This window comes from Equus quagga, chromosome 14 (assembly GCF_021613505.1).
Source record: "Equus quagga isolate Etosha38 chromosome 14, UCLA_HA_Equagga_1.0, whole genome shotgun sequence".
NCBI lineage: Eukaryota > Metazoa > Chordata > Mammalia > Perissodactyla > Equidae > Equus > Equus quagga.
The window spans coordinates 71,694,911-71,717,372 of record NC_060280.1 but is presented as its reverse complement, the minus strand read 5'-3'; the positions used below and the strand labels follow the sequence as shown (position 1 = coordinate 71,717,372).

The 22,462-nt window shown below is 38.5% G+C and overlaps 1 protein-coding gene and 1 pseudogene across 1 annotated transcript; both read right to left on the bottom strand.

The window, feature by feature from the left end:
* Positions 1-190: 190 nt before the first annotated feature.
* Positions 191-9,960, bottom strand: LOC124225439 (putative olfactory receptor 10D3; the record flags this gene model as incomplete). The annotated part of the gene is made up of 2 exons (XM_046638108.1): positions 9,048-9,960; positions 191-210 (listed from the first exon to the last, which is right to left on the bottom strand). Coding segments are annotated over exons 1-2 (933 nt in total), but the record flags the coding sequence as incomplete, so codon positions are not given.
* A 9,534-nt stretch (positions 9,961-19,494) lies between these two features.
* LOC124225723 (olfactory receptor 958-like) lies at positions 19,495-20,437 on the bottom strand (annotated as a pseudogene).
* Between the last annotated feature and the right edge of the window lie 2,025 nt (positions 20,438-22,462).

The window sequence follows — 22,462 nt, the reverse complement described above, 5'->3', positions numbered from 1 at the left end:
CCGACCTGATCCCTCCAGAATTTAGAAACTCTTTGTGAATGAGCATGGTTATTTCGTGGCAATATAGTTATTTGCATAAGTTCAATAAGAACCTATTCTCCTTATAACAGGATACATTGGTTATATTACCAAGGCTTTGACTGGAATGTCATATTTGAAACATACAGGCTCAGATATGACAACACAGCTTTTCAGGAACAAAGATTGGACATTCTGGAATACAGCCACTTGGAAACATGGGCCTGGTACCTTGTTTACAGAGATTCTGGCAATCTTACCCGGTAAGTAAGGAAGCTTGCTTATCTGGCGGGTGCAAGGAACCTCAGAATATTTGGGGGGACCTCGAGAAGAGAGGAGTCCACCCAAACCTGTAGGTACTGCAGGCAAAATCTGATGGCAAGTCCTTGGCTTGGCTTTTCTGGCCTTGAGAGGCCTTTACAGTTCAATCTGAGATTCCTCATAAAAATTCCAGCAAAGCAGATTTAAAAAGCCTGTATAATCAATTGGTATTCTTGCTGCACTTATGTAAATAATTGGCAGACCAGTTCATCTTAATTTGGCTATCTTTTATAAAAATGAGGGTGATTTTAGAGAGAAAAAAATTATGTTTCAGTAGAAGGTATAGTACGCATTCATGGATATTAGATTCTAGCTCTTCTCTTCTGCAAGATTCATCTGTTACTAATCATAATGTTTCCTTGTGGCCATCCATCTCTGATACCTGGGAGTTCCCTGGCCACAAGCAAACCTTTTCCTTCAACACTACTGCCCAAATACTAACTAGATTTGCCTTGTCACAGGTGGATCATAAACGACAAGTTCCAAAGGTAAAGTCCCCAACTTATTGATACACACAGGATGGACTATATCAAATTTGGGACGAATATATTTGGCTCACTCCTGCTAGTGATCAACTCAGTAAAAGTCCACTCTATGTTGGGAACAAACCAATCACACCTGTGATACATGGCCTAATAGCACCCGACCTATGGGAAAATTCCCTGTCATATGTGTTCTCATATCATAACCTTAAAAAAATACTGATTGGTTTGAGACTGACTGGGATAGACGGCCCAGCATGCATTGGTTAGCCCCTAATGGCACTCAGTGGCTATGTGGCTCCAACTTATGGCCTTGGCTGCCACCTGGATGGATTGGACGATGCACCCTAGGTTTCGTCTGGATGAAGGGTAGAACTACATTTAGTATATCTCCCCCTGCTAACCTACCCAACCTGCAACAGCGCTGGACCCGCTCTGTCTTCCACTGGTATGACCATCTTTCCTCAATTTTCCTTCCCCAATTAGGAATTGAAAGTGTCATCTTGCACATGGAAGTCCTAAACAAATTTACTATGAAAGCATAAAAATGATACACAACATAGCCTTTTGCTGCTTGATTTAGAAGTGTCCCAAATGCGTAAGGCAGTCCGCCAAAACCAAATGGCACTGGATGTCTTGACAGCAGCACAGGGGGGCACTCGTGCCATTATAAAAACTGAATGTTGTGTTTATATTCCTGACTACCATCAAAATATCTCTGGCTTCCTATGTGATATGAACCACCAAATTAAGTTCATGTCTGACCCTACCCTATCTCTAAATGATTGGTTTAACTCCTGGTCAGGACCAGGTTTCTAGACTACTATCAAAACCTTATTCATTGGGTTAATCATACTGCTTCTATTTCTTATCATAATTTGTTGTCTGTTTCGTTGTTTGTCTTCCACATGTCAACAAAGTTTCACCTCCTGGACCACCTCTCGGCAAATGATTCTCTCGTCCCCAGAGGCTCTGGATGCCTTGTCAGCCTTGGACTCCACGGGTGCAGTCTTCCGGTCCGCTGAACCTCCTACCTATACCTATGGCCCCATTTAGGGACAGCTCTATGACCTTGTACAGCCGGAAGTAGTTACAGAAGACTGACCGTCGTCCATATCCCCAAAAGATTTCGGGGCCAAATGGGTTCGGGGGGGTTTATGATGTGGATTAAGGCTGCCCCAGCTAGAGAAGCCCAAGGTGACCTGGCCTACATGCCAAACTATATGACCCAGTGGACTTTTTTATGGGATGAATTAGGACTGCCCCAGGGAGAGAAGCCCGGGGCATCCTCACCTGCATGCCCATCTATATGGCCAGATTCGTATCTAAAGTTATATGACCGCACAATAACCAGACCCCATCTGCACTGAAATCATTTAATGACTTTTTACATCATCTTTTTCTTTTTCTTTTTGTTCCAGTAAAAATAAGTCACGTACCCATGCCTTATAAAATTAGCCCTAACCCTCAACTCAGGGCAGCAGCAGGAGCTCTGCCTGCCCATGGGTCCTGTCCCCATGCTATTCCACACTATTCTCTAAATAAAAGAGCACTACTGCCAGATCTTGAGAGTCTAAGAAATCTTTCTTTCGACTCCTCGGCTCACCGACCCCGCATCAACTCCACATAATAATACATAACAAAATAGAACATTATTTACTTGTACTTGAGAAAAATCTAAGTGGTTATAGGTGACATAATTTAGGACAGAGAAACAAGAGAGCTCCATTTCAGTCCCATTTCTGTCATGAGGTTGCTGCATGAGCTCAGATAATGGAAGAGAAAGGGTCCTAGGTGGTAAGTACTTGAGTTAGACAGCCTACATCTGATGGAGCAAAGATCATTGAATGGTAAATACTCCCCATGGGAGTATAAGAAAGCAGAGTCCTCTCTATTCTGTTAATTAAGTGGCTTGTCCACTTTAAGCTTGGCACTGGCTGGACTGGTAAATATTCTTGACAGACTTTGATCATACTAAGCCTCCACACTTAAATTGGCTCTCCATTGCCAAATTCTTATGTTACAACTTCTTAGCTTCTTACAGAAGTAGGGTGTCCATACAATTTATCTTAAAAATCAGAACACTTTTGAGAACATGGGCACTATTAAAAATCATCCATAAACACTCCTGGTAAACCTAGACATATGACCTCCTTACATAGATATAGAACCCAATAACTTGATTAGTCTCCTTTCTATCATCTGCTTCTCTCCCCCTACTGTACTCTGCCCTCATTTCCACTCCCAGTTCTGATCATCCTCTTACTACAAATGTTGTTCTCCTGGAAAATGATATGGACATCACACATCTCTGCATTCACAAAAGATGTCCCCCTTCTCTCTGATTCAATGCATTTCCTCACCCTCTTTGTCTGACATTTATTCATCCTCCTCATCATTCACCCATCAAAGCCTAGCTCACCTGTCACCTTTTCTGCAAAGCTTTTTCAGAGACCCCTAAGCAGAAATAATCACTCACTCTTTTACAGCTTCCCTGTGTTTATGGTGTCAATGTTGTAATGCAAATTATTAAAAGAAAGAACACAAAAGTCAAAAGTAGAACTTTTAATGCTAGTTTTGTGACTTACTGGTGGGGAAAATTATTTCTCTGTGTCTTGGTTTTCTCAGGTATAAAATGGAGATAATACCAACTACTAATACTTAATAGGATTATGATAAGGATCAAAGGAGTAAATATTAGCAAAGTGCTTAAAAATAATACCTAGCACATAGTAAGCCCTTAAAAAGTGTTTTTGTCCTTATCACATTTTATTATGGACAATTCTATTATGTCTGATTCTAACCTTCTAACCTCAAATGGTGGAATCCTTCAGGGCAGGGACTTTATTCATCTTTATAGACTTAGCATAGGAATAGTATATGCTGCAAAACAGACATTTAATGAATACTGACTGAATTACTTCTCCAGAGTGTCTTGTGACAAAAGAAATTTGAGGTCATCAGGATGACCATTAGCCAAATTGAAATCTAAAGAGAAATATATCTGTGTATCTTCTCATCTGCCTTTTTGCTTCTCCTTCTCTCAACCATAAGCAGAAAACACTCTTTCTCAGATAGACATCATCTCATTTCTGTTACTTGCAGGGGAATTTTCTTTTGAAAAGAGAATGTAGAAATTAGGAAGACATTGATTTTTTAATGACAGAATTTCAGACACAAAAAAGATATTTTGGAAAAAGTGCTTTGACCAGTATGATTGAGAGTAAAGTTTTATGGAAACTTGGAAGTTGGCTTGATGTTCACATTTTGTGTTCCCTTTCCTTGTTTTATTACAATAGTAATGATGAGGATTTTTAGGCTGCTTAATTTTAAAATGGCTTATGATGAGGATTTTTAGGCTGGTTAGTTTTAAAACTACAGATGAGATTCAGGCTCCAAGGAGTGGAATTTGTTTGCCCCTTTGTTGGGAAACATTTACATTTCTAAGGGAAACCTCTATCTGTGAAGATGCCTCCCTCTCTGTGCCAGGAAGAAAGGGGATGGTCTTATCTCTAGAAACTCTTAATCAATGCCAGAGGCAAGAACTTAAATTAGTTACTGTCTGGCAATCTCATGTAACTGACCACCCCCCCCCCCCAACAAATCCTCCTTTGTCTTTAGCTGAGGATAAAATTCAAGTGGTGACTTCTGCCATTTACTCAATCCGGTTTGATTCTTATCTAAAATTTGCGGGACCGCCAAATGGCCAGATCAAATGGCCCGGACCATACGGGCTCTGACATCATTTTCACTTTTTTACATATTCTTTGTCTTGTAAAGAGATAACTCACATACCTATGCCTTAAATTTAGCCTTGCTCTCCACCCAACTTTGCAGCAGAAGCAGCAGAAGCAGCAGCAGCAACATGCGGGCAGCAGCTCACCGACCCCACATCAAACTCACTAACATTCTTACTGATGCAGGGTCGGTGAGCCAAGGAGTCAAAAGAAAGATTTCTTAGACTCTTAAGATCTGGCAGTAGTGCTCTTTTATTTAGAGAATAGTGTGGAATAGCATGGGGACAGGACCCATGGGCAGTCACAGCTCCTGTGTGGGGACAGGGTCCACGGGCAGGAGGAGGTGCTGCTGCCGTGCTTCTGCTGCAAACATGGGTGGAGAGTAAGGCTAAATTTAAGGCATAGGTATGTACGTTATCTCTTTTCAAGACAAAAAAAGTTAAAATGGTACCAGTGCCGGTAGGGTCTGGCCATTGGGCCGTCCCACAACTTTTAGATAAGAATCAAACCGGATTGAGTAAATGGCAGAAGTCACCACTTAAATATTATCTTCAGCTAAAGACAAAGGAGGATATTGGGGTAGGAGGTCAGTTACATGAGGTTGCCAGACAGCAAACAACTTAAGTTCTTGCCTTCCCCATTAAGAGTTTCCAGAGATAAGGCCATCCCCCCCTTCCTCCTGGCACAGAGAGGGAGGCATGGAGATTTCCTTCACAAATGCAACTGCCTCTCATCAAAGGGCAAGCAAATTCCACTCCTAAGAGCCTGCTTCTCATCCGCAGTGTTAAAATTAACCAGCCTAAAATCCTCATCAAGTTCACCGGGTTTCTTTAAGAAACATTGGCGATACTTTCTTGCTCCCATCATAGACTGTCAGGCCTCAGAGCTCGCAGCATCTCCTAAGGAGAGGGAGTGCAGAGAAGAAATTCTTGAATAACCTTGCCTTGTAATGTTTTGTTTTGTTAACATGATTTAAATATTCCTGAAAAAGAAGTAATTTTACTTAAAAAAATTTCAGATTATTTGAGGATGGCTGGGGGGAGGGAATGGGAAAAATCTCTGAGAGTTGCTAGGCCTGGCTTTTGTTTACGAAACTAATTACTTCATTGTCTAAGGCAATTGAAAGGAGAGACAAAGTGGTGGTTGCCATAGAAAATTTTGTTTCTAATTAAAAAATAAAGACGGAGGAGGAGTTAAAGCATAGAGTGCCACTGCACAGTCTCTTTTCAGCAAGCTAAAACAACAAAGAAGATAAAGGAGCTTTTCTATTGTGATTGTGAATCATCTCAGACTTGTACAGGAAGCATAGATTTAGAGAATATTGCAGGAATTATGTAGAATAGATGTTTTAACCCTAGTAATGGCAAACTACTAATTAATGATTCACTAATAAGAAACCTTTAAAATCCCAAAAACTCCTACCTTTAAAAATCAGACCAAAATTAATTTATGCAAGCTGTGAGTAAAATCAGATTTAGTTAAAGTGGTAACAGAAACAAAGAAGATTTTGTGATAATGGATTGGCATTCCTTTAAAAAATGAATGTGGTACTTTGTCTTCAGTTTTTCATTTTTGTCTTAAATTGTTACGAAGAAATACATATCTCTCAAAGAAGAGAGAAACCTGCAGTTCTATTGTTATCATTCCTCTAGGGAGATGAGTAAAGTTTGAAACCACCATGGGTACCCTGGGATTTTTATGAGATGCTCCCTTGCCCAGTAACAGAGCCTTTGAGATGTTCCTGAGATTCCTCAGAAGACTTCACCAGGTTCAATGCAAATAATAGTGTGACTCAGAAAGAGGACTGCGAGCTGCTAGACCAAAGGCTATAGCTCAGATCAGGTGAGAAATTCACGCTAGAAAATAAGCGTCCATCTCTTTACATGGTCAAAGAAACTTCCTAACAACAGAGGTGACGATCACGGGTGATAGAAGGAGGGCTAAAGTGGATGTTTGATTGGGGACAGAGCTTTTACTCCAGTTCTTGCTACTTTGTTTATCCTCGGTCACCTGTCCTCTTCACAAGTTTCCCCAGAAGAGACAACTGAAGACTCCAGAGCCTTCATTTATAGCTCCTGCCCTCTTTTTATTCTAGAAAAGGACATAGAGAAAGATGTGGAACTTCTTATTTCTGTGTGGCCCTTTCTTCTTGCCTTTCTGTTGATGTGTCCTAGTTGGATGCTAATTGGTATGTCTTATCATATCTCACTATGGGGCCAGAGCCCTTGGTGCCTCTGCCACATATGTCCTGGGAGTTGAAAATACCACTGACTGCCTTGGTTACCATTTCCTTCTTAAGGGTGGAAAAAAGTCTCCTTATCTAGGATGTTTTATCTTCTTCAGTTGGCATAGATAAAGGCAGTGCTCCTGCTTAGTACCTTATCTCTCCTTAATTGGAAAGATTCCTAAACATTTGGGTAGCAGTTTCCTAACATCTAAGAACAAAAAGTCTCAGCTTCGTAACCAGGCCTTATCACATTCTAGCTGTATAGTCTTGAGTAAGAAACTTGGTTTTTTCCTCTAAGCATTAGAAATTCATCAATAAAATGAGGACAATACAAATATCACAAGATTGTTTTGAGGATTAAATGAGATTATTTTGTGTAGCATTTAGCATTATATCTGAAAAATAGTAAGGGCTCTATAAATAATAATCTTTATACTACTGAACCAAAGGCAGAAATTTGAGGCACAAATAGGTGAAGAGGTTATTTAAAACAATTACATATCTGATATTTCTAAGAATTCAAAAATTTCTGGAGGGAGACTTTGCTATTAGGAACCATGTCTAGGGAGTCTTAGGAGAGAACTGTGGAACTGAACTCGTGTTACACCACAATGAATCAGGAGATTTTCTAGCTAGAATCTGAATAGTACAGTGCTTAGTATTTTGGTCAGAGATGCAAAGGGTTGAGATAAAATTACATGTACTCTAGGCAGTTAATACCATGGATCCAGAGAAATCCTCTGCCTTCAATGGCATTTCAGATCTAATCAGTGCCTTCCACAGAGCTTCTGTGTAGCCATTTGTGAGCTAAAGTAGATGTCTTTGATGTATATCAAATAAGGAAGAGGTCACATGAGACCAAATAGTAATAAATATTTCCTTTATAGTTGTTTTTATTGGAACAGCAGAATTCTTTGACAGGTAATGGGTTGAACCTTGGAGCTTTAACAAGTGTAACAAACCCAAGTGAATGTTAAAGAGGTGAGGTTAAGAAACAGGTGCTGAAGAAAACACAGTGACACCTTTAAAGTTTTGGGTAGAAGAAAATAATATACATCATGTTTTTTAGTCCTGGAAGGTACCACGGAGATCACATACTCCAGAGAGCTTCAAACTTTTTTCAATAGAATCTTCCCAGAGATTTAGTATATGAAGAAGATAGAAGGGAAGTTCTCACTATACTTAACACGGAAGCCTTAGGATAATTTCATTGGAGACCTGAGGCTCCTTGAATCATGCTTGGAAAACAAATGGCTCAGTCTAATAATCTGACCTGATAAAATTACTGTTTTATCACATTAATAATAACATTATTAGCTAGTAGTGAAATGGAAACACCTAGTCTAGGATACTAGTCACAAAGCTTTTCACTTTCCTTATGCAGTTGGTGTCAATCTTATTTACCTAAGGACCTTCAGGCAGAGAAATCAGGCAGGATGACAAGCATGGGATGGAGAAGAGAACGTTTTGGCTGACAAATTTTAAATTATTCCCTTTTCATACAGTTGAAGAAGAAAAAGAAAACATTTCATTTTGTCTCTGACATTTAATCTGTTAATACTAAAAGAGAGAAGATTCTATCATCCTCTTAATCAGTTATTTAAAACCTCTTTCTCCTACTTACTGCCTTTCGTCATAGGCTTGGCCTCACACAAAGTTTCAAGGAAAGTAAACAAGGAAAGGTGGACAAAATGGTACAGTGGCAAAGACTATCTTCCTTCCTGTTAGTGGCAAGAGGTTCTCCACAGAAGAGAAGCAAAATAACAACCACCAAAACTACATTATTTTGAAGCTGGAGGGAGAGGACTTAGATAATACAAAAAAATAAAATAGACAAAAAGATGAAGTATTATGATACAGTGATCCACAACATTCAGCATGTGCTGAAAAGTCATGTGAGGATTCCAGAATGAAATTTAGTATGTTGCGACAGAAAGAATTCCATGTCATCAACCCATCCATCCATTCTTACTAACTCTCAGAAACATAGTTTGTCCTGTGCAATATTTTTTTTTTTTTTAAACCCAACTTTTTTTTTTTTTTTTAAAGATTTTATTTTTTCCTTTTTCTCCCCAAAGCCCCCCGGTACATAGTTGTGTATTCTTCGTTGTGGGTTCCTCTAGTTGTGGCATGTGGGACGCTGCCTCAGCGTGGTCTGACGAGCAGTGCCATGTCCGCGCCCAGGATTCGAACCGACGAAACACTGGGCCACCTGCAGCAGAGCGCGCGAACTTAACCACTCGGCCACGGGGCCAGCCCCTGTGTGCAATATTTTTTTCAGGGCTGTTTTTACTTCCTTATTCCTCAAGGTATAGATCAAAGGGTTCAGCATTGGTCCTACCAGATTCATCAGAATTTGAACCACAGTTTCCAGCATGGGGTTAGGTGTGGGCTGCAGGTAGACAGTGATGATGGGCCCATAGGCACACAGGATGGCAATGAGGTGGGCACTGCATGTGGAGAAGGCACGGTGATGGCCCTCAGTTGAACTAATACTCAAGATGGAGATAGTGATTCGAGTGTAGGATACAAGGATTAGGAGACAACAGATGAGAGACACTAGGCCAACATTGGTGAAGCTCACCTTCTGGGCTAAGGATGTATCAGCACACGCCAAGGGCAAGAGTGCTGGGATATCACAAAAAAAATGATCCACTTCATTGGGACCACAGTATGGCAAGATGAAGGTGAGCAAAGTCAAGATACTAGAATGAATACACCCTAACAGCCATGTGCCCACAGCCAGGGCCAAACAGATTCTAGGGTTCATGATAACTGTGTACCGCAGAGGATAGCAGATAGCAGTAAAACGGTCATAGGCCATGACAGTATATAAGAAGCATTCAATGCTGCCAAGGAAATGGAAGAAGAAGAGTTGGGAGACACAGGCCTTGTAGGAAATGATGGGACTCAATCCCATGAGGTAGAGCAGCATTTTAGGACAAGTCACAGAGGAGAAACTCATGTCAAACACAGACAAATTCCCCAGGAAAAAATACATGGGTGTGTGAAGGCAAGTGGAAGACAGAACAGCCACAAGGATAGACAAATTTCCCAGCAGGGTACAGGCATAAAAGGGCAAGAACAAGACAAAAAGTATAGTCTCCAGCCCCTCTGTGTGTGGTATTCCCAAAAGGATGAACTCAGTCACCAGTGAGTCGTTCTTCTTCTCCATGAGAGTCAGTCCTGGGGGAGGAAAAGGAAGCAGAGGACATGGAAAAATGCCCTGGTTTGATGTCAATGGAGTGCACATACTCAGGAAATAAGAAGTATAATTTAAATGATAGTGTTTTGGTTCAAAGTTTTGGAAAGACTGCTTATGATCCAAATTGCAAGACACTTTAACTGGAATATAGCTGCCATAGCAAACTTAATAGTTTCTTTACTAAATATTTTTATTGTATTGATTCCAAATGTAGATGTCCCTTATTAAAACAATACTTAACAAAACATGTTGGAGTAAGGATTTTCAAAGGGAAGCATAGGGCCCACACAAACATATATTCCTTCAGCATGGAGGGATATCAGAAACCTCAGAATCAGCCAGGGGCCCTTTCATTTCTCTAGAGATATGAACTGTGCCTTGAGAATCACTACATTTATGAACCACTACTACTGGCAATATTATGTTTTATTTCTTTGTTTTTTTAGTGAGCTTTAAGGGTTGAACAATCACGGCTTTACAGTTAGAAATGCTTACAGAACACAACCTCAGTTCATTTAATCCTCACAATAACACTTTGAGATAAATTTATAGAAAATAAAACATCTGAGCATTAGAAAGTCTAAGTAACTCTTCTAAATTGAAGTTGCTAAAAATGGCAGAACACAGGATCTAATTTCTTTTTCTGACATTAGTCTTTCCACTCTATGCATCTGTGATGGACTGTGGCATTATTGAACTTGTCAAATTTTGTGCCAGTATTATTCAAGTTTTCCCTTTTGATGTCACCAGACTCCAAAAATATCCCTGCCCCTCCTTAGTAAGTAGTAGAGAGCCAACCTTTCTCACCCTTGCACTACAACCAGCACTACACACACACAAAAGTATAAAGTCTAAGAGAGTAAATACTTTTTGATGTGTACTGCTATATCCTCAGTGCAGAAAACAGTGCCTGGCACAGACTAGGTTCTTAATAAATGTTTCATGAATGAAATAGCTAAATGACTCACTCAGTGATTGACAAGAATTGGATCTCATTCAGTTGTTTTGTCTTGTATAAGGACTTTTATGATGCTATCAGATATTAGTCTTTCTAAACAACCTTGTAAATAAACTTGATCATATACCTGTTGCTCTTTTATCCTATTCCTCTGAATATTTAGAATTTCTCTGATTACCTTCATGACACTTGTACCCAGGAAGAAGCTCTTCACTGTGCTCTGAAAGATGCCAAAACCCAAGATAAGAGCTACACACAATCTATACTGCCTCCCCAAAAGTCCTGGATGTTTTATCAAGAGGAGTCACACATTACAGAAAGAATTGGACTGAAATGTCCAGGTGTAGGCTCATTTAGGGTGGCCAAACTTTTAATCATTCTAAATCAAGTCCAGATCCATGGTTATAAAGGGCACTAATAAGAATGGAGTCTTTGAGTTGATGGGCCAAACCAAGCAAATGTTCTATTCTTGTGCCCAGTAGTCCCATGTTCCTCTTCATCCTGGACTCTGAAACCATTTGTAAACTAAGGACTCCAAATTCTCCTCTCCACTGGACACATGAAGAAGAAAAGAGGAGTGGAAAAAAAACAGATGAGGATGGCAATTATGTGACTTACAAGGACCATAAGCCAAGGTCAGGGATGTCCTCCCATGAGCTGGAAAGCTCTTTCTTTTTAGTGAAATAAACTCAGATTAAATAATGTAAAGCTGAATGCATCCCTGCTTCTGCAAAGATTTCTTCCAAGACACTGACAGCTACCTTTTTTTTCTCATATATGGAAATTTAAATGCCCTTGGAGCTCTTGGGATACCATCCCTGAGTGAATCCTGATTCAAGGGAGTTGTTGAGTAAAGGGAGTAATTAGAAGTGAGTGAGTAATCTAGTTGAAACAGAATGTTGTGATGTTCCTCCTTGTGGCATTACTGTGGTGTGAACAAGATAGAGCCATATCTATACACTGTATTTCTGTGATTGACTCAGGAAGGTGAGAGAAAAGCTCACTCTTAGAACATATGTAGAAATAATTTCCTCAGTTTCAGGGTATATTATCAGAGGGAGAAATAACAACCGTATATCTCAGACTTTTAAATATCCAATTTGAAATCTTGATCTCAATCTCTCCATAGCCTCTCTTCAACTTTTCAAACTACATTTTCTAATACTTTGATTAGGAAATATAATTTTGACTATCAGACTCTTTAAAAAGCAGTTTTGTCAATTGGCAGACTTTGCTTCCCTGAACCGGAAATTGTTCTCCAGATGACTTGTTTTTTCAAAATTGTATTAATCAACAAATATTTATTAAGAACTTATACAACTGTGCCCAAGACATGTTTTCTAAATCTGAAATTTCTCTTTTGCAAAGGAATTCAAGAACCTTGCCCCTTAAGACCAGATGTTTGAATTTTTCATTTTTCATGTAACAGATAGTCACAGGTTTCAAAGAACTAAAAAGATATAAAAGCATAAATTAATGCAATAGAGAAAACAAAAAGAGAAGGAATAGAAAATGTCAAAATTTGGGTCTCTGTAAAGACTAAGAAAATAGATACACTTTTGTAAAGATGATTACTGAAAAAAACAGAGAAGCCATATTAAGCAATATAAAGAAGGGAAAATAAGACAGAAGCATATGGACTAAGCAGATTATGAGATATTAAAATATTTTTCCAGGCTGGCCCAGTGGCACAGCGGTTAAGTGCACATGTTCCATATCAGCGGCCTGGGGTTCGCCGGGTTGGATCCTGGGTGTGGACATGGCACTGCTTGGCAAGCCATGCTGTGGTAGGCGTCCCACATATAAAGTAGAGGAAGATGGGCACGGATGTTAACTCAGGGCCAGTCTTCCTCAGCAAAAAGAGGAGGATTGGCAGCAATTAGCTCAGGGCTAATCTTCCTCAAAAAAAAATTTTTTTTCAATAAATTTGAAAACTTTGATAAACTGGGTAAAATCTTAGAAAGATGCACCTTATCAAAACAGACTAAAAAAATTTAAAAAATTGAATATTCATATGTACTAATTTCAATTGCGTCATAGCAAATTACTCCAAATGTTAGTGGCTTAATATAATTGACATTTGTTATCTCACAGTTTCTGCAGGTGAGGAATCCAGGCACAGCTTACCTGGGTGCCTTTGGCTCAGTGTCTAACGAGGTTACAGTCAAATTAGAGGCAAGTTCTACAGTCTCCTCAAAAGCTTCACTGGGGAAGAATTTACTTTCAATCTTGTTCATACGGCTGTTGGCAGTCCTGACACTTGTCCATCACACTGCCTTACAACATGGTAACTGGCTTCTATGAAGGTAATCAATCCAAGAGATAACGAGATAGAGCCAGTGCATCCAAGATTGAAGCCATAGTCTTTTACAAACTAATCTCAGAAGTGATATCCCATTACATCTGCCACATTCTATTCACTAAAACCAAGTCGCTAAATCTAGGGGAGATCACTAGACAAAAACCTGAATCCTAGAAAGTGGGGGTCATTGAAGGCCATATTAGAGGCATTGTAGGACAGTAGGGGAATGATGAACCGTTAAATAAATGGTACTGGGACAATTGGCTATTCGTATATATTTTTTGTAAGTAGAAAGGAATTGAATTCTCACCTTATCACAAACAAAAATCAATCCCAGGTAGATTATAGACTTAAAAGTGAAAATCAAAACTGTAAGAAAAATTACAGATATAAATTAAGGATAATATATGATTTCAGGACAAGACACAATAATGTCTGAAAGAGATTATAAAGGAAAGCTTTGATAAATCACTCACATTAAAATAAAAGCACTGATTTTATTGAAAAATGCCTTAAATCTAATGAAGAAAGGAGCCACAAGCTAGGAAAAGATATTTGCAGTGCATGTTATCAATATAATATTAGTATCTAGAATATAGAACTACTATGAGTGAATTTTACAAAAGTCAACATACTAAAAAGAAAACTGAGATTAAAAAATCACATAAATTTCCCAAAGGAGGAAACCCAAATTGTCATTAAACATGAAAAAATGCTTAACTTTATCAGTTATCAAGTATTACAATTTAAAAACACAATGAACAGAATTTCATACAATCAGACGAGCAAATATTAAGTATGTCAATATAAGTCTTGTCTTATTGGTGAGAATGAGATGTATTAGGAATTCTCATCCACTGAGGGTGTAGATATAATTGTTACAATCTCTTCAGAAAGCAGTTTGGCATTGCCTTGTAAATTTGCTATTTGTATACCCTCTGATTTAGCCATTCTGCTCCTGAATGTATCTCTAGAGAAACTCTTGAACTTGTGCCCTAGAGACATGCAGAAGAATGATTATAATAACAAATAAGTAGAAATCACCTACGTGTTTTACAACAATAGAATGAATAAAGAGATAATAAGATGTAAAACTACAGCCATATGCATCAAAATCGATGAATCTCAAAAGCAAGTTTGGAAGGAACAGAGGTAACCATGTACAAATCTATTTAATTGAACCCCAAAACCAGAAAAAAATAAATAATATATTGTTTAGGAATGCTTCCATGGTGGTAAATCCGTAAATAAAAAAAGGGTATTTCTTTAAGAAAAATTCAACTTGCTAATAACTTCTGGAAGAATGAGGAAGACAGAAATACACAAAAAGAATTTCCAGATTATATTATATATCCTGTACTGGCTGAAACGTACACATGCATTTATTAATGTTCTTTAAGTTTTATAAGATGTTGAAATATGCAAAAGATATTTTATAATAAAAATAACTTAAAATACTGCAATAAATGAAAAATACATCATTAATTTTATTTTAAATGTTATAATAATGTAAATACATATAAAACACATATATATTTATTTCCAATCAATAAAGAGTGCATCCTGTTTAATTTATCTTGAATTGATTATGGAAAACAACAAATAATTTATTGCCACTGTGGGGACCTGAGGTTGGCCACCCCAAGATATGTCTCTTTGGCATGAGGATTATTTGAGGCTGATTGCTTTTGATAAACTGGGACAGGGAAGGAGGCTCTGAGGAATGGAACTTGCCCTTCCTTAGGACACATTTACATTTGTAAGGTAAATCTCTATCTGTAAAAGCTGCCTCCCTCTCTGTACCAGGAAGAAGAAAGGAGATGACCTTCTCTCTAAAAACTCTTAATCAATACCAAAGGCACTGACTTAAAATCTGCATTTTATTGTGCTAGTCTGGTAACCTCCTGTAACTGACTTCCCTCCCCCTCCCAACGTTGGCATTTCTTAAGGATTAGGCATCTTTCCTTAGGCTAGGAACTGATTGCTGCGCTCACCTGTGACCGCCCAGCTCCAGACACTAGACTTGCCTCCTGCTACGCCCTCCGAGATAGCAGACCCACTACCTGCTGTGTCCATCAAGCGCTGTGCCGACAGGGCACTCTTGTGACTATTGTGGGAGGGACATTTCAATCATATGTGAAACACCCTGTTTGGGGGTATATAACCACTCTGTGTACCCCACTTCTTCGGTGCCCTTTCTTCCTTCGGGAAGAAAGGCCCCGGGCCATGGTTCCTCATAAAGCTTTGTTTAATTTTCTCTTGCTATTCTGTCTCATGTGAATTTAATTCGTTCTCCAGCCAGACGAACCCCCATTTGGGGAGAGGAAATGTCCTCCTCCCCTACACCACATAATTTTTGAAACGTTGTCTTATGTTATGTTTGGTTTGTTCACCAAATATATATTAAAATACCAATTAAAATTTCATTACACGTTAGGGCATACAAACGGACAAAAATAGTTTTCAAAACACATTGTTTTGTATTTTAACGCTTCATACTTTAATTTTTTTTAAATTAATGTTAAAAAGTGAAATATTTTAGGCATCTACTTCTAGGCATTGCTCTATTTTTTATAACTAGGCGCATGGTCTATGATGCAGGGTCAGTGAGCCGAGGAGTCGAAAGAAAGATTTCTTAGACTCTTAAGATCTGGCAGTAGTGCTCTTTTATTTAGAGAATAGTGTAGCATGGGGACAGGACCCACGGGCAGTCAGAGCTCCTGCTGCTGCCCTGAGTTGAGGGTTAGGGCTAAATTTAAGGCATAGGTATGTGAGTCATCTCTTTACGAAGACAAAGGAAAGAACATGAAAAAAAGTTAAAATGGTATCAGTGCAGGTGGGGTCTGGTCATTGGGTGATCCCATGACTTTTAGACAAGAATCAAATCAGATTAAGTAAAGGTTAGAAAGGTTAGACACCACCACCCTAAACCAGTTACATGAGATTGCCAGACAGCAACCAACTTAAGTTCTTGCCTTCCCCATTAAGAGTTTCTAGGGACAAGGTCATCTCTCCTCTTCTTCCTGGTACAGAGAGGGAGGCACGTTTTACAGGTAGAGATTTACCTTACAAATGTAAATGTGTCCCAACAAGCGAACCCCCTCCAGAGCCTCCTTCCCTGTCCCAGTTTATCAAAAGCAATCAGCCTCAAATAATCCTCATGCCAAAGAGACATATCTTGGGGTGGCCATTTCCAGGTCCCTACACTACCTTCTCTTTATCTAAACAGTCTAATTTCCAAAAACCATTCTTCATATATTATGCTTTTTTGGATGCCTGACTTTTCACCATTCTGGTTTGTCAGTGTCCCCTGTGAAGTGCAATCTTAGACATGAAGACAATATTTCAGGTGTATTGGCACCTAGATTGTGCCTGGGACATGGCAGTGCTCAATAAATGTCTACTGAAGGAATGAATGAGTTCTCCTTTCTTCCACCTTTTGTAACTTTGTGTTGGAGTCAATTTGCTCTTCATGTTTGGGAATTTCATTCCACCTACTTCATGCATACATTTTCTCCAGTTGAAAAGAAGAGTGACGGCACCTGTCTTAGTCCCAGTACCTCATTTCCTAGAAATTTATCTTTTCAGGCCAAGTCTCTTTGCTAGCACACCATTATATCTTACATCTCATTTTTCTTTCCCCAAGAGAAGCTGCTTTCATGGGGAAGGCAGTCACTGCTGAAGGAATGATGTCTGGCTTCACAAGCCAATCTGTTTTTATGTTTATATGGTCTCACTATTTATATCCCTTGTTTCCTTTGGTATCCATTTAATAACATCCTTTTAAATAAGAGAAAAAAGTATTTTGCACAAACCAGTTTCAGATTGTTAACTGATAGTAGCAATCTGTCTATGTGTGTGATGATGGAAGCATTAATCAAAATATGAGAGCTACAAGGAAAAAGCAAGATGTGTAGAGACAGATTTGAGACCATTTTGTAAAAGTACTGAAGATTTTCCTTCCTGTGATTAACCTTGGATGCTCTGAGTTTCATTATAATAAGACACATTGGTATCTTTCAGCCTCAGATTCTAGAACTTGTTGGATGACAGCCTTCACTCAATACTATGTACAGCATGTGTCCCAGAGGTAAACAGCATCACCTCCTGCTGGGAAGATGAGAACAAAAGATTGTTAATGAGAAAACATGCGACTGTACTAAGAAGGAATATTAGTACTTATATATAAAAGGTAAAACAATAGGATGGTATTAGGAAGAATCGAGAGATGTTTTTAAGATTTCTTCACTATTAAATTTATCCAAGAGAGCATGTTCTAGGAGAGATTTAAGGAAATGGTGGTCCCTCTGGAGATGAAGTAGCAGAGAAAAAAAACCTCTAGCAATAAAAAGCTTTGATGGGCTGGGGAGCAAATCAGGGGATAAAGCCTGAGAATTGCCAGTTGTCCTATATTACTCTCTGTACTGTTTTTCCACATCCAGACCATTTTTCCTGGGTCATTCTTTTGGTTCTTTTATTTCACTTCCCTAGAATTGACACTAAGATTCAGACATATAATCCTTTCCAAACCTCTATTGGATGACTACAAAAATAGAAAGCAAGGGATATGCAAATAAGTCAATAAAGAAAAATAATATTAATTTAAGGGTAACAGTTATACAAACTTCTACCCAAGCCCAAAAGAAGCTGTGATTACTGACAACCTTTCTTGAAAAGGTCAAAGTCAGTAGTCATTGTGATTATCCCAGAGTATTCCAAAATGCTTGGCTTCTGTCCTTTGGAATAAGTGTGTATTTTGCATTCTTTCAGAGTCTTAGGAATGGCAAAAGATGAGCTCCAGCGTAGTAAGCCCTTTGAAAGTTCTGGAAATCTAGCATCATGGGATTTTATTAGGTCTGTTTTTATGGGGAAATAGGAGAAAAGTTAGCCCAATATAGCTAAATAGAAGGCTATATATTTAGATATTATATCTACAGCTATACCTATATCTATCTATCTAGCTATCTATTTATCTATCTATCTAACTTGTGAGGTTAAGGCCAACTGTAGTTGCAAGCACTACCTTAAAGCCCAGTTAGCCCAATTAGTTAAATAAGGACTAGAGAGTTTCCCAGAATAGATAGAACATGACTAAAGCATGAAGGGTGCATGGTCCATAAGAGAAAACAATTACTGCCTGTTAGAGTTTGTTTCTCTGTGAAGATAAGGAGGGTAAAATACTCCCTGACTTCTAGCATTACTCTTTTGTCCTCTCAGTCCCCTCACAGGGCCTGGTCCCACCATTGAATTAGCCATAGTAACTCACACGCATACACACACCACACATTATGTCTGTTATCACTGAGCAGTCAAACTAATGGCAGCAGGAGATTCATTCTGTCTAGTACTCTGCTAAGCTGAGATAAAATAAACATCTGTGACAGAGCTTGGTAATCTTGTCATAAGAATATTCCAAGGTGCCTAACAAATCTTTTTGGTATTTTATGAATGGAATGCTAATGGAGTAATTGATACTGACAGAGGGAAGCTGAGCAACTTCTGAGGTGAACAGAGACTGTTTTATGAGAAGAGTAATGACTATTGACTTTTATGTCTAAGAAAATTGGCCCCAAAGCCATCTCAGGAACTATGACCAGAGGCATCAATGTGTTTCTAGGCATTAGCATGAATCATATCCAGATGGACCTGCTGCTACGAGCAGTTCTCACTAGGTGTACTTGAGGTCCTGCAGAGTTCTTTTTAGAGTGTGCTCCCTATGTTCCTTAACGACCATTTCTTCACTACCCATCCTTGATCAATAATTCATCTTGTGCCCTGGTGGGAACCAGGCCACATCAAAGTCCACTCTTAAACTATTATCAAATAGCCTTGAAAAAAGTGTTTTCAAATTCATCTAGCTTGCATGACAAACATCAGCAAACTATGGCCTTTGGGAATATCCTGCCTGTTGCCTATTTGTATAAACCAAGTTTTATTGGAACACATCTTGACCATTTGTGTACATATTTTCTTGGGCTGTTTTCATGCTAGCATAGCAAAGTATTTGTTACTGAAACCATATGGTCCTCAAAGCCTAAAATATTTACTATATGAACCTTTAGAGAAAATGTTTACTGATCTGGGTCTATGAGATGGGAAAGATGTCACAGGTTTGTATTAGTCAGATTTGCTTCCCAGCTATCTTTATGGGAGAAAGACCTTTACAACTGTCATGGATATATTTTTTAAAAAATAATTTAATACACAAATGGGGAGGAAAAAATCAGCTTTATCCATTAGTGGACTAGTGATCTCCTTTTGAAACAAACTGGCTCCCAGCCAGTTTCTTCAGGGCTCCCTTGACATCTTTGTTTCTCAGAGTGTAGATTGTGGGATTCAGCATGGGGGTGACTACACTGGCAAAGATTTGCACCGGGGTTACCAGCACCTCACTCAAAGATGGCTGAGTATAGACGAGGGCACAGGGCCCAAAGAACAGTGTGACTACTAAAAGGAGGGAAACACAGGTAGATGCCGCCTTGCGCCTCCCTTCAGCAGAGGGCATCTTTAGGATAGCAATGATAATGCGGATGTAAGAAGCAAGGATGAAGAGGAAACATATCATGGGCACAAGGCCAATGTTGGTGAAGCTCACTGTCTCAATGATGAGGGTGTTACCACAGGCCAATTTGACTACAGGGAAGATGTCACAAAAGAAGTAGTCCACCTCATTAGACCCACAGTATGGCAGTTGGAAGGTCAGTGTAGTAAGAATTGTGGCTTGAAAAGAACTAATAATCCAGGTGCCAGCAGCCAGCAGGGCACATACCCGGTGGTTCATGATGATAGTGTAATGCAATGGGTGGCAGATGGCAGCAAACCGGTCATATGCCATCACTGTGTAGAGCCAGCTCTCAGAGCAGCCTAAGAAGTGGTAAAAAAAAGACCTGGGATATGCAACCACCCAGGGAGATGACTTGCTTTCTTACAAGCAGGTTGGCCAACATCTTTGGGGTGCTCACAGAAGAGAAACCAATGTCCAGCACAGAGAGGTTACAAAGAAAGAAATACATAGGAGTGTGGAGGCAGGAATCAGACATCACAGTTAAAAGGATAAGCAAATTTCCTAGTAGAGTGAAGAGGTAGAAGATCAAGAACACAACAAATAGCACAGTTTCCTGCCCCTCTGTGTGTGGGATGCCCTACAGGATGAACTCTGTAACCAAAGTGTGATTCTTTACAGCCATGGAAGTTGAATTTTATCCTGGAAAGGAGGAAATATGACCATAAGTTAACAACCCAAGGCACTAAATACCACTGCTTGTTACCAGTAATTCACAAAGAGAAAGACAATCATAGACTCCATTAGTGAAAGGATCGTGTTTGTTGTGACTCAGACTGCAGGAGTAGCAAACACCTCAGAAAGAGATACATGCTCTGGGGTGAGGACGGTATGCAGGCCACTTGACCGATATATGGAAAGTTGTTATTTTACTATTATCAGATAGAGAAGAGCAAATAACAAGAGAGTAGAAGGATTGAGAATTGAGAAAGAAAGGGAAAGATAAAGAAAGGAAAAGAAAATAAAATAGAAGAAAAGATGAGAAAAAGGATGAGGCACAGTTACAGTTTACATAGAGTTTTCATAAGATTTTCTAGTTAAGCTTTCATAGAATCCTATAAGATAGGTATAATATTCCCATTTCATAAGTAATGAAGAAACAATGACTTAGGGGAGTTAAAAAAATCGTTCAAGTTCTGATACACAGTTCATGGTGGACTAAGGATTGGAACCCAAAGATTCTAAATCCATTATACCATAATTTTAGAAGAAGAAAGAACTGTGGAAATTAAGACAAGAGAAAAAGCAATATATTCTTTGAACTAAAAGGCCCTTGGAGAAAATTTAATTCCAACAATCATTTTTTAATTTGAATTTCTTGATAAACATCCTTGCCAAGGTGTCATGGAGTTCCCCTCTGATAATTTTTGTATTAACTCTATCCTTTTCATCTATTTTTGTTCAACACTTCAGACAGTTATACAATGAGGAATATTATCATCCCATTTCTTACTCTATTTCTATCAAAGCAGTCAAACATCTTATGAATCTTCAAAGAAATTTTGAGGACGCTGTGTTCTGAAAACTGTAAAACTATAAGGAGGCTGTCACACTTGTTTCTGCTTCTCAGTGCTGGGACCATTCTTTTTGGTTTGTTTTATTTTGTTTCTATAAAACCACAGGTCTTTACATATATATTTAGGTGTCCCTTTTCACCATTTTAGTATTTATGCATCAAGAAAACCTATCAAAGCATCTTTGTGGATTTTGTCTCTGTCATTCAGTATAAACTCTATTCTTTCCAGCATGACCTTCCTTTAATCATGAGGTCTACTACTGTCTACCTTTAAGCTCTTGCCCACATAGAAGTATCTATCTATCTATCTATCTATCTATTTTTATTTCAAAGAAATTGGTAAAAAATCTGGCTAAAATGGTAACAGATTTCCCTTTACTAAAAGAGTTGGAGATTTTGCACATCTTTTTCCTGATCTGAATAGGAAAGAGATCTAGATTATCTTTAATGATTCTTTCAATTTAACTAAATTTGGAGGGTCCAATTTAACATTGCACAAATGTATATACAAAAAACTTTTCAGCTACTGTGGATAAAGTATCATGGAAAAGACAGAATATTTCGTAAGATTCTGGAGAGGTTTTTTTTTATGCTCCCAAAAGGATTAAGAAACAACAAATTCCATTACTTACCTGGAACAGAATATTTTCTGCTCATGAATCTATCATGTGAACTTAACATCCTAAAAAGTATTTTTTTTTACATATAAAGAGAAAATAGCCATTGAGTACAAAATTAGGGTTAATATGTGTAATGAATGAGAAAAACAAATGATTAGGTTTGAGAAATCCACCATACCCACACCTTTGCGACTGTTGTCTCTTCATTCCATCAGGGAATAAGAAGATTCCAATATTTTTACAATAAAATAGATCATAAGAGATCATTTAGATGATGCCTTTTTGAATAATATATTTTGCTCTCTTTTTAATCAAAATTTGGGTAAGAAGAATACATTTTATTGATTCTATTGAGCCAAGAGAAAAAAGAGGGACGACTGTCAAATCAGAGTGGAGAAATTACGACTCACAATAAAATTAAGAAAAGTTTAGAAATTAATTGAAAAAACTCTCATTCCTACAATGTTAGATTATTCTCTTTATTCAACAAACATGGTGATCATATTCAATGGCG